General features: G+C 38.7%; 1 protein-coding gene across 3 annotated transcripts in view; it reads right to left on the reverse strand.

Moving 5' to 3' along the window:
* SLCO2B1 (solute carrier organic anion transporter family member 2B1) overlaps window positions 1-13,439 on the reverse strand; it is a 93,128-nt gene that overhangs the window by 9,116 nt on the left and 70,573 nt on the right. For all 3 annotated transcript variants that reach the window (XM_031961394.1, XM_031961393.1, XM_031961392.1), the window contains 4 exons: window positions 11,583-11,748; window positions 5,317-5,489; window positions 3,316-3,380; window positions 1,168-1,288 (listed from right to left, as the gene is read on the reverse strand). In XM_031961394.1, coding sequence (XP_031817254.1) covers window positions 1,168-1,288; window positions 3,316-3,380; window positions 5,317-5,489; window positions 11,583-11,748 — 525 coding nt within the window. The remainder of the gene's footprint in view (window positions 1-1,167; window positions 1,289-3,315; window positions 3,381-5,316; window positions 5,490-11,582; window positions 11,749-13,439) is intronic.

Consider the following 13,439-nt stretch of genomic DNA (forward strand, 5'->3'; position numbering starts at 1 on the left):
ACTCTTCATCAAGTTCAGAGACCCTATTTCTGGAGGAAAGGACTATGTTCTTCACAATCATTCTTACATCCCTAAGTTCTCATGAGCTCCCTGTCACCCTCATCATTGTCCCTCCAAATTTTAGCCACATTTCAAGATTATCTCCACTCTCATTTCTTCTAGGAAGTTTTTTTTTAACTATTCCAGTTCACATTCATCTTTTCTTGATACCAAACCATTGAACTTGAAGTTAGCATTACTAAACTGAAAGGGTGTTAGACAATTTCAAACCAATCATTTTATGGAGGAGGAAACAGGTCTAGAAAGTTGAAGTAACTTGTATAGGCTACATAGTTATAAGGGGACAAATTTGAGAATGAAACCCATGTCTTCTTAATCTTTGGTCAGTGCTCTTTCCATTAAACCATTATTCAAATATTCTTTTCCATTCACAAATTCAGAAAACGATCCTTCGTGGGATCACATGTTATGATTTTAAATTCCCAATTAAAAGTCATCCAGGTCTAGGACTGCAATTCCAAGGCAAGGGTTGAGATTAAGTAGACTGCAATCAATCAGTTTGATCTTGGTGGGATTAAAATTCATTTGAGTCTCTTTTTGGTTTCAGAGACAGTCTAACACCATGATGTTAGAGCAGAGACTTTAGAATATAGAGCATAAAACTGTAGAGCTGGAAAGGGCCTTAGGACACAGAGCATGTAAGATTTAAAGGTCTTAGAATTTAAGAGCTATCAGGGGCCTTGGAATATAGAATATTACAGTCATGTTCTGAGTGACTGACTCCTTCAGGAAATATCCTAGCTTCCCAAATTGAGCTCCCTGCCTTGTACAACTCCCAGACAATTCTTCTCTTTAGAGTTCCTTTGATACCATGCTCTTTGATGGTTTCACTCCAATTTATCCTGTACATGATAACAAAAGCTATCTTTTTAAATAGCTCAATCCCTTATTCCTCCTCTTCTCAAAACCCATCATTTATCTATAAAATCCAATCTGGGTCAGAATTTGGGATTAAAAATCCCTGTTTCTGGATAAACTGAGTAGGATTTATTCTAGTATTCCAATACTCCATTTATTCCAGAATGAAAGGAATCTTTCATTCTCTTCTTCTCTTCCCCCTTCCTCCCTCCCCCCCCTTTCTCATCACACACAGACTGTGGGACTCACCGATGCCTGAGGAGGTCATGGTCATAGTATCGACAAAGGGACTGCAACCCACAGGTACTGGCCCAGAAAATACAGGTAGTGTCAATAGCACTGCCATGGAACACAGGACTGGGCATCCAGGCTGTAGGAAAAAATGTGGGTCATATAAGCAGTGCTGTCCAATTCAGGCCCATGGGGATCTGCTGTCCCTCCCTGGGGGTTGATGGGGACCATAGGTGCACCCATTCCAAGCCACTGATCAGAGGCCAGGGATGAAATATCTAGGGGATGATTACTCTGAGGGAAGGCTTTCTCAGATTCAGGGAGCTTTTGGAAGGCAAGGGCCTTGTTCTTCTTGGAGCTCAGGTATCCTTGAATATAGGGACTTTTTCTCCCTCTCAGCCCAGAGGCTTTAGAGGGCAGGTGCTATGTTTTCCTCTAAGATAGAAGGCTCTTTGAGGGCTGGGCTTCATTCTATTCCTTCAAGTGATGGTAATGAATAACTATTCTCTGATTCCTTTCAGCAAATGGAAGACAGTGAGAAGAATTTGATTTAGATATTAATCCACTAAGTGTTGGGAGATACTGGATATTTTACCGAGAGACATAGTATAGACAACTTCCCTGAGATTTATTAAGAAAAGCATCTTTGTGAAATAAAGGCTATGCAGTGAGAGGTAAAGGGCATTTAATAATCATAGCTACCCATTTCTACTTATGATCACAGATATACAAAGTACATATCGGGGACCTATCCTGCCTAGTTCTTATGCATTAGGCCTAGCAAGAAGCAGGCTCTGAATGCTGCCCTTAGTCTGTCTCTGCTGATCTCCATCAGTTAAACTCAGAGTCAAACAGGCATTGGGGCTGTTCTACCATTGACTTGCTATCAATTTGGGACTTTGGGTTATCTTTCATAGAAAAGAATATGAAAAGATACAGCAACATCTAGCTAAGAAGGCAAAAATCTGGCCACTGTGCTCTCCAAACCTTCAGCCTTTTCCATATAACCTACCTATCAACTAAGAACCCCTGGCCTTTCCATCTGTCTTGCAGCTGGACCCTCCTCTGTGTTATGATTTCCTCACTTAGAACTCACTGACATCAAAAACTGCCTCATTCTTCTTTTTGTAACCCCAGCATTTAGCATACAGCCCGACACAGTACTTAAGGGAAGTACTTAATATTTTTTTTCCCTTCATATTTATAAAAACTTAAGGGCAGAAGGGATTTTATGTATAGATGGTGAAAGTGTCAGAGATGCATCATGGATTCAGGGTTGGAATCTCTGAGGTTACAGAATCCAATCTCCTCATATTACAGATGAGAAATCTGAGTCCCTGAGAAGTGAAGTGATTTCTTCAAGGTCACCCAGGGAGTAAATGGCAGAGCTGGAATTTGCACTAAGTCTTTTGACTAAATCCAGGATCCTTGGTTGCTTCTGCTTGGTTCATACAGCAAGCAAATAGCAGAATCCAGCTTGTCTGAATCCAGTGAATCTAAACTGTCTGATTCCAAATCCAGGCTTCTTTCCATATCAAACTTTCTACCTTTTTTTCCTTCAAGTCTCAGTCATTTCCTCCATGGAGGCTTCCATGATCTCTCCTCACTCAGTTTCACCACTGTAGGAAGTGATCGTTTCTGTCCTCTCATCACATTGCCATGTATATCATACATAGTGATGTATTATTCACTGAATAAAATATAAGCTCTTTGGGGGCAGAGTTTGCATTGTTTTCTGGTTTGCAGTCTCATTGTCACAAATAGGTGTTTATATATCATTATATAAGTTTAGTTATTACAAAAGATATCTCTCTCACTGTGAGGCACCATGTAATAACTAATTGTATAGATGGGGAAACAGAGGCCCAGAAGAGAGAAGTAAGATATTAAGGGTCTCATAATGAGTGAATGGTAGGGCCCGAACAAGGAGATGGGCCTCCTGCCTTCCTGGCTACTATTACATATTGCTAGCTTTTTCAATCAGATGAGCTCTTTAGATACTGAGAAGTCTAGGAATTCACGACAACTTTGGTCTCCCAAATACTGATTAGAACACTATGTATATATTTCTCCTCAACATTATTCCCTCCTCTTTCTCTTCCCATTTCTTTTTCCCTTCCCTCCAACTCCATAACCCATCCTACCCCACCCAGTTTTTATTTTTACCTAGAATTCTCAGCAACATAAACTGGATTCCAATAGCCAATGATTTATCTTCATTCTTCACCCCTCTGCAAACCAAAGGCACAAAAGGAATAAGAAAACTTAGGGGAGCAAAATAAGTACTTTTAGCTTTTTGAAGAGTTGTCACAAAGTAAATAGATGAAATATTCTGCTTGATCTTAGAAGAGAAACAATATGAATGATTGGTGGAAGTTCTAGGGAGGCAATTTTTAATTTCATGTATGAAAAAAAATTCCTTACAATTAGAATCATCTAGAAGTGAGAGACAGTGAGTTTGCCCTCTCCAAGCCTCATGAATAAAAGTTGGAGAATTGCTATCATGGAATAGTTTAAAGCAGGCATTTATTTCAGGATGGGCTTGGACTAGATGCTCCTTAATTCTGAGATTCTATGAAAGAGTCTGATCCTCCTGCTCAATTTTGACCATTGAGTTACCCTTTCCTTGCTGACAACTAGAACCTGCAGATGAAAAGAAGCTCAGATCCAGCTCTAGAGCTGGAAAGAAGCTCAGAGAACATCTAGATCAACTCCCTCATTTTATAAATAAAGAAAACAAAATTTTCCCATACAAGTTGAATGACTTGGCCAATGTTATATAGGAATTAAATCTGTTCATCAGTTTATTCATTAACTCATTTTATTAATTTGTTCATTTAAAGACTTATTCACTGATTTTTCAATTCATCCATTTGATTGTATCATCTATTTATTCATCAATGACTTCACAGTGAATTCATGTGATTTGTTTAGTGAGGATTAAATGTGGATTTCCCAATTGCTGGGTGGTAATTAGGAAAGAAATGATTTACCCATTTGGAGCTATGTCCAAAGTGCTATAACTACATAACCTTTGATTCAGCAGATTGGGTCTGTATTCTAAAGAGATCATAAAAGAGGGAAAAGGACCCACATGTACAAAAATGTTTGTAGCAGCCCTTTTTGTAGTGGCAAGAAAGTGGAAACTGAGTGGGTGCCCATCAATTGGGAAATTGCTAAATAAAATATGGTATGTGGATGTAATGGAATATTATTGCTCTGTAAGAAATGATAAGCAAGCTGATTTCAGAAAAGTCTGGACTTACATGAACTGATGCTAAGTGAAGTGAACAGAACCAAGAGAATATTGTACACAGTAACAATAAGATTATATGATGATCAATTATGATGGTTTGGGCTCTTTTCAACAATGAGGTGATTCAAGGCAATTCTAATGAATTTGTGGTGGAGAATGACATCCATATCCAGTGAAAGAACTATGGAGACTGAAGGTGAACAATATTTTCACCTTTTTTTTGTTGTTGTTTGTTTGCTTGTTTTTTTTTTCCTTTCTCATGTTTCCCCCCTTTTGCTCAGCTTGATGAAAATGGAAATATGTTCAGCAGAATTGCACATGTTTAACCTATCTCAGATTGCTTGCTATTTTGGGAAGTGGGGAGGAGACAGAGAAAAATTTGGAACATAAAAACTATATTTGCATGTAATTAGAAAATTAAAATATTATTAAAATAAAAATAAATCATTTGCCTATTAACTGATAGTCCAATTCCTTATCTAATATAACAACAATAGTTTCCATTTCTATAAAGCTATAGGGTTTATTAAGTATTTTCCTCAAAGCGCGTAGTAAATGCAAGGATCATTATCCTCCCATTACAGATAAGGAAACTAGAGACTTTAAGAAATTGCAACTTATCCAAGCTCAATGGTCAGGAATGTCAAAGTTAGGTCTTGAACTCAAATCTTTTACCTCCAGATTCATACCTATTTCTGCTATACTATGTGGTCTATCATATTTTCTTCCATTAGACATTTCTGTTAGCTTATGATCTCAACTTGTGGAATTGTTTTCACTCAATAAGCTATGTATTATCCCTTGCATTCAATGTTGCCTTTATCGTAATATGTGTAATTGTCCCAATCATACAGTGATACATACCCCCAACCTAAGGGATGCACAATCTAACCAGGTATGTGTTTCATTACCTTAGGATGAGCATGAAGGAAGGTGTGTGAACAAGACTGGCCACAGCACTTCCAACACTGACAAGGAGCATGAAGGGAATCACCAGGTTACTACAGGATGATTCACAGGAACCAGAGATGACCAAATTCTTCCTATTTCCTGAAAGGAGGCAGCTGCAATTGGTATAAATTACCTAGAGAAGAAAAGGAGAGTTCTGGGGGTAAGAGAGAGAAAGGTATTGGGGAACCCTAGTGCACCTGGATGAGGGATTCTGCATTGGCCCTTGTACTTTCCTGTACTACATCATCTTCCTAGGGTGCCAATTCTTTCTTGGAGCGGATCCACTGGATTTTTTCCTTACTCCCTTGTACTTTCTTACTAAACATCTCCAGTCTATGAATCCCACCCAACCATGATGCCCAGAATCCCCTGGTCAATTTTTTTTTGTCCCTGATTCTGCTAGATTTGCTTTTTTCTATCCCATCCCACTTCCATTCTCATTCCCATTACCTTCTTCCTTCTCCTGTCACTCCAATCATAATTGGACTATTGATTCAGGTCTCCATTTCTTTCTTTTCTCTCTCTTCATTATTTCTACATAAGCTAAGTCTCAAGAGTAGATTTTTTTAAGATTCATTCACAAGGGACAAAAGAATATTCAATTCAGAAATAACACATCAAGGGGAGGGCAGGAAATGGATGTGGACAAAAATTAACTATCAACTTTCAGACCTAATGTTCCTTATATTTTTCTAACTTAATCCTTAATTTGTTCCCATGGAATAGCCTGGTCCATGTTCCTTTCTGGGCTAAGTGGTCCTAAAATCACAAACTATCCATAGAACCTTAGAGGGCATTCATTGCAACCTGAACAAGTAGCCTCTACAATATCCTTGATAAATTGTAATCTAATCTTGACTTAGAGACCTCCAATGATGGGGATCCTACCTCTGAAGCAGCTCATTCCATTTTTGCATGGCATTAAATGTGACAAAGTTTCTCCTTACATCAGATCCAAATCCTTTTTTTGTGTGATACTTGAAGTTCAATGTCCAGCTCCCTCTCCATGATTCAAGACAAGAATATATTTTTCTTTCTAGATATGCCCACATGCAAGTTGCCTTTACCAACTTGGATTCTGTAGATTTAACTCATTGATCAAATCTAAAGTTCTAGTGTAACAATAAACTCATTCATCTCTTCTACTCTCCCAGGTTATATCTTCTCTACATTAAGACAATTGGAAGCCCACCTGATTGCAAAGCAGATTTGTGATACTCCACTCATATTGTTACACAAGCACTTAACTAATAAACTATTTCCTCTTCCAACCAAAGTGGGGGAGAGATGAAAAGAATCTTTTTATATTTTTCTATTTCCCAAATTCCATATTAATTTGATACTACCCTTCCCCACAAAGGCTCAAAACATATACTTCATTGCTTATCACATAATCCAAAGCTCTCTTCTCCTTCTCTCTCTCTCTCTCTCTCTCTCTCTCTCTCTCTCTCTCTCTCTCTCTCTCTTTCTCTCTCTCTCTGGCTGTCAAAGCCATACCAAGGCAACAATCTCATTAAAATGTCACATATTCACCCAGCCTCTTCTTGAATGCTTCCAGGGAGAGTTACCTTATTACCTTCCAACGTAGTTCATTCTTTTGAATAGTTCTGATTGGTAGAGCAAATATTTTTTCCCAGTGAGCCCAAATCTGCCTCTCTAATATTTCCAGTCCCTTTGGGGTCAGGCAGAACAAAGCTAATCACTTTTCTATATGATAACCCTTCCTTATCCTCAAATTCAAGTAGTTGAAGAGACTCATCCTATAATAGTTCCTCCTTTTTAACTACTCAATATAAATCTTTTGCATCACCTAGATCAGTTTCCTTTCTTATCATCTTCTCTTCTTTTCTATTTTTCAAGACCTAGCTTAAGCTTCAGCTTCTCATGGAAGCCTTTACTGGCCACTCTTACCCATCGTGATTTCTTCTTCCTCTAAAGTCTACACTCACACTTTGAGTCCCCCTAGGTTAATAAAGGATAGGCCATTGAATTATGAGCCCAGACAGGTTCTGCTGTGTTAGAAATAGTTTAAGAAATATCTGTCAATACATGGCCAGTTTATCTTAGTGTGATCAGAACATAAATTTGGAGTTGGAAGAAACCTTAGGGATTCTGAATTCCAACCTCCTTTTACAGATGAGGAAAGTGAGGCATAGAGATTAAGTAAGTTCATATAACTAGGAAGTGTGGGATTTGAACCCAGGGCTCCCTAAAACCAAGTCTAGCTCTCTGTCCAGCATGTACAGAGAGGTTCACCACAAGAAGCTTGGCCCACTTGGCTGTGAATTCTGTATCCATGAAAATTCATGAATGGTGGCAGTGGAAGAGCAGAAAAGGGTTATTACATGGCACAGAAGATAGAGGAAGACAGCTACTAGTGTGACCCTCATCAAGTTATTCAATTGCTTTCAGTCTCAGTTTCCACATCTGTAAAATGGGAATGATAGAACTTGCTTACTCCAGTGGCATAATCTTTGTTAATATAAGTAGAACACTCTATAAACTTTAAAGTACTATACACATTCAAGCTATCATCATCACTATCATCGGAGGGGGGAGTTAGAGTGCTGAGAATCATACAATTGTTTTATCATCTCTAAATATTAGCTTATCTATTGATGTTCTACAAGTGATATTCTTGTCCCTTGACTAAAGAACAAATGAACTAATAGAAGAACTGAAGCATATCAATTTAACATCTTTACTATGATTAAACCAGAAGACAGGAAGTTGCAGCTACAAAGAGGGACAGCTTACTGGGTCTTCTTAGAGACACAAATAAAGGAATTGGTGGAGCTAGTTTTATGGTTCATCCAAAGGCAAGAAGAAAATTGTTTCCAAGAACATGTCATCTTATATTGCAGTGGCCTTGTGAAATGTTTGTAAAAATGCCACTATAGAGATAATGGTAGTTTCTGTGCCAGCATTTATTGTAAAGGATGATGCTTTGATGTAGAGAAGTTCTAAGAAGAATTCAATAAGATCCTTCCAATTAAATCAATTTCTATTTTAATATGCTTAGAGACTTCAGTGGGAGGGCAGGCATAAGGGAGAAAAGCAGAACATGTTGAAAAAACATGATTCCAATAAAGAGAGAAACAAGAGCTGCTAAAGAATTATCAGAATTCTCTCTCTCCACTCCCTCTCTCTCTCTGTCTCTCTCTCTGTCTCTCTCCATATTCCCTCTCTCTACTTCTCTTTCTCTCATGCATTCCTTCCTTCCTCTCTCTCTTTCTCCCTCCCTCCTTCTCTCTCTCTCTTCCTTCCTCCCTTTTTCTCCCTCTCTCCCATCTTCCCCCATCTCTCCCTTCCTTCCTTACTCCATTCTCTCCCTCCCTCTTTCCTCTCTTCTTCCCTCCCTTCTTCCTTCTCTCCCTCCCTCCCTCCCTTCTCCCCTCCTTTTCCTCTCTCTCTTTCCTTCTCTCTTCCCCCTTCTTTCTCCCCACCAGACTGCTGAAGAGGTTCACACACACACACACACATGAATAATCCCTGAACTAGATGATGTCTCCAGGCTCTCCCTACTCTTGGATATTCTTTTTTTTTTTAATTGTTTTGGATCATTTTATTTATCAGAATAGTCAAATCTTTGGATATTCTCTTGAAGATAAATCTGGAGTGACCCCTCCTGGGTTGGACAGTATGGGAACCAGTTAAAGGCAATTTCCGACTATTCTTAAACATCCTCAGAAAACTCTTAACTCTCTATAAACACAGAAATATTCTATTATTCTTGGTCAGAACACTGCAACAGTATAATTTAATCTTACACTGTAACAGTAGCCACAACAGGAAGATATTCTGGAGGCTAAAGCCAGGGGGCCCCATCTAGTTCAATCTAGTTCAATCATTTTTGAGCATATCTAGTCCAGCCTGTCTTATGTTACGGTTGAGGAAGTTGAAGTCAAAGAATTCACATGACTTGCCCATGTAGGCGTCAGACACTGGATTTGGACCAGTCTTCTGACACTAAAGTCAATAATTTTTCCATTGTAACATGTTGCCTCAAGATTCAGATATTATGTAGCTAAAAACCACTGAGGCAGTGCCCTGGTTAATCACAGTGCCTCCTAGAGGTCTCTTGGAAGTTAGGCTTATACTATTAGAATATTTTAAAAATAATTATGGTAGAATGCAAAGATTCTTTCACTTGGATCTGTTCCCAGACTTAATTGCAGTGTAATTCTGGACAAGTCACTTAAGTATTAAATCATGAGCTCCTTGAAGACAGAGCTGTCTTTTCCATTCTTTGTATCCCCAGGACTTAGCACAGTGCCTAGTATAGCAGGAATTAATAAACAATTATTGACTTTATTTAACATCTTAACTGTATTAGCTTCTTGGATAGTTGTGGCACTGTGGATTCAAGCTGGACTTGTTTTTCACAAGTGGCAAGACTGAAGAAGGCCAAATTCTATGACCAAAAAAGAAAAAAAAATACTGCCAATTTAAAAAAAGGAAGTGAACAGAGTCTGTAAACTATAGTCCAATCAGTTTTTTAAATTTATTTTTAATTTATATTTTATTTTTTGCTGTGGCAATTGGGATTAAGTGACTTGCCCAAGGTCACACAGCTAGGAAATGTTGAATGCCTGAAGCAAGATTTGAACTCAGGTCCTCCAGACTTCAGGGCTGGTGTTTTATCCACTGTGCCACCTAGCTGCCCTTAGACCAATCAGTTTGACTTTAATTCATGGAAAAATTCTAGAATGTATTTATATGAAAAGGATGTTTACTAATTCTCTAGATCACAAAGAATTTTATTATAATGGATCATGCCAGACTAACCCCATTTCCTATTTTTTTCTGTCTTTGAATTCTCAGGGGAATGCCATAGACATAATTTACATAAATTTTAGTATGATATTGAGCAAAGTGTCTTAAGTTATCCTTGTGGAGAAAATGAGGAGACTTTGGCTACAGGATTACACAATTAGGAGGATTTAGAATGGCTTCAATGACTGACTGCTTTCAAAGAGTAGTCACTGATAGTCCCATGCCAAGTTGGCTTGGGAGGTCTCTAGTGGAGTTCCTCAGGGATCAGTAGTTGCCCCTGTACTGTTTAACATTTTTATTAATGACTTGGATATAGGCATAGAAGGCATACTTATTCAACTTTCAGATAACACAATCACTGATGGGGGAGGCATATCTAACACAAAGTGGCAGATTAAAGATCCAAACATCTCTCAAAGAGTCAGAAAGTTAGGTTAGAAGTAATACAATGGGGCAGCTAAATGGTTCAGTGCATCCCTGAACTCAGGAAGACCTGAGTTCAAATTCAGCCTCACTTACTTGCTGTGTGATCCTAGTCAAGTCACTTAACTACAATTGCCTCATCAAATTAAAAAAAAAGAAGAAGAAATAATGAGATAAAATGCAATAGAGTTACCTGTAAAGTCATATACTTACGTTTGGAAAACTAACTTGATATATACAAGATGGGGGAGACCTGACCAGCTAGCTAGCATTGGTCTAAAAAACAGCTGAGAGTTTTAATGGATGGCAAGTTTGATGGAGAGTCTGTAGTTAAATGTAGTTCTACAAAAGTTGAGGAGGCCTCAGATTGTCTTAAAGGCCACAGTGGCCTGTGCTAAGTAGGGGATGTCTTCTTCTGTGGCTGGCCATGCTATGTTCAGCTCTGGAGGCCAAGAAGGATGCCAGTAAACTGGAGATAAACATTTTGAGGGGGACAACAGGGATGGCAAAGGACCTTCAGATTGGATGTCAGCAAGCCCTGGTCACCCTCTTCTTACCTCAGCTCTGATCATCTTACATAACTTAGCTAAAAGAAGTTAGGATAATTAACCTGAAGAAGAGAAAGCTTAGGGAAACACGATAGCTGTTGGCAGCTATTTGAAGATCTCAAATATGGAAGTGAAATTAGAATTCTTCAATCTTGTTCTAGAAGGCAGATCCTGGTGCAAAACTGCAGGAAACAGGATCAACCTTAATGCTAGGAATAGCATGAAAAATAAGAGCTGGCGAAACAGGCCACCTCAGGTGTTAGTGAGGCCCCCAGGACTGGAAGCCTTTAAGAAAATGTTATTTGAGCACTTGTTTTATGTAGGAAGGAGTCTTGTTCAGCTGCGTGGTAGACTAGGTGAACTCTGGAGTCTTTCCCAACTCTAGAATCTCTGAAGGAACAATATTTGCTCTTTCCCTCCCTTGTCCCCCAGCTATTAGAAGAGAGAGGGAGAAGAGGAGATCATTAAAGGAAACTCACCAAGTCTTGACTTGGACCTGGACCACGTTTAAACCCTGTGCAACCAGCCTGACAGGGAGTAATATACTCAGTGTGGGTACTGGTGTCACACACAGGGTTGAAGTCACTCTTGGAGCAGGAACACAGCTGGGTACAGTTTAGGAATTCCTCATTTTCAGGAAAAGTACTGGAAAGAAAACAATGTCACACAATCAGCTCTTCCCCCATGATAAGTGTTCCCCTCAAACTTTTCTATGTTTTCCATACCAATAATGTTTCCCAAAGAGCAATAACCTCAGAAATTCAGATACTTTTTCTAGCCTCAACTATAAAAAATGGGGAGAGAATGAGAGTAATGTTATTGATACTGGCATTGTATTCTGTCAAATTCTTAGTAAAGAGTCCTGTAGAGTCCCCTAGTTTGGAGCTGAGACATATGTAACATTTAGCTAACGATAACCTTCAGGAATCATTCAGAGTAGCTTTGTATTTGGGGAAGGTATCATCATTTTATAAGTAATTTTAAATCCTTGATGTGCTGTTGAATCTTTTTGCATGTCCACCATCAAAATAAGTCTTTGCTAAGTTCTGTAATTGAAAATTATTCCTTACTTAGATGGTATATACTAGATATACTGACCTGGGGTCAGTTTATCTGAAGCTCAAACGAGCATCACAGGAACTTTCTCAGATACAGATTTCTCTAGGACTTCTACAGATGAAGCAATGAAGCCCTGAGCCCCTTTGCCCCTGAGCAGAACTAGAAGGAACCTTAGAGAATAATAATTCAACAAGTGATAGTTATAAGAGGCTTTAAGATTTGCAAAGTACTTTGCATATATGATCTCTCTGGATAATCACAACATTTGGGTGAGGTTAAGTACTTCATATATTTTCTCTGTTTTACAGGTAAGGAAACTGAGGCTTGAAGAGCTTATTTGACCAGCCCAAGATCACACAGCCTTGTTAATGTCAAATATAGGAACTGAACACCAATCTCTCCTAACTTTAAGCCAAGCATTCCTTCCACTATATCTAAAACCCACTGTCTCTTAGAGGTGATCTAGTACAAATCCCTCATTTCATAGCAAGTTAATGAGTGAGAGACAATGCCAACACTGCAATAGAATTTAAAGTCTTTTGAATTATTTGAAGTAAATGAATGATTTAGGGAATCTTGGGGGTGGGTCTTTGTATGTGGCTAGAATAATAGAAGAGATAGACTTAGAAGAGATGCTTAATACTTGTTGAATTGAGCTGAAGTTTGGCTAACACTCAGATCTCCTGACTCCTTGAGGAATCCATCATGAGGCATGATGACAGCGTATACTGGAGGGTCTGGTGAGCCCTTTGCAGCAAAGTTCTAGAATGGGTACTAAAAGGAGCAATGGAGGGAGAAGGTAAGAGTCTTTAAAGAATCTCTGGGTTGAGGTGAAAGGCATAACTCCTTCCCTCAGAGAGCCCCTGGTCTGAAAGACAGACATCATCTCTGTTCTCAGAAGATCCCTAATCAGAAGTGATAAGATTCTGCCTTAAAGAAGCTCTGAGTCTAAGAATAGGTAAGAAAACAGCCCCTTAGGGAATTCCTGGTTTGAGTCCAGACTCTGAAAGAGAGATAAAGAATTGCACTCAGGACATGGCCATAAAACAGAAAAAAATTAAAGAATACAACATAAATAACCTGTAAGCTCAGAAAGAATGTCCAATGAAGGAATAAGTAAAACTAGTGAGGTTAATCAGAGAAAGCTTCCTGGAGGAGGTGGTTTAGAAGAAAATATGTAAAGGGGCAGAAGAGAAAGGAGAATTATATAGGACATTAGAGAATCTGTATAGTAATGAGAGTGAGAGGAAGCTGTGGGGATGGCGAGAAGATAACTA

The sequence above is a fragment of the Sarcophilus harrisii genome, chromosome 3 (assembly GCF_902635505.1).
Source record: "Sarcophilus harrisii chromosome 3, mSarHar1.11, whole genome shotgun sequence".
In the NCBI taxonomy this organism is placed as follows: Eukaryota; Metazoa; Chordata; class Mammalia; order Dasyuromorphia; family Dasyuridae; genus Sarcophilus; species Sarcophilus harrisii.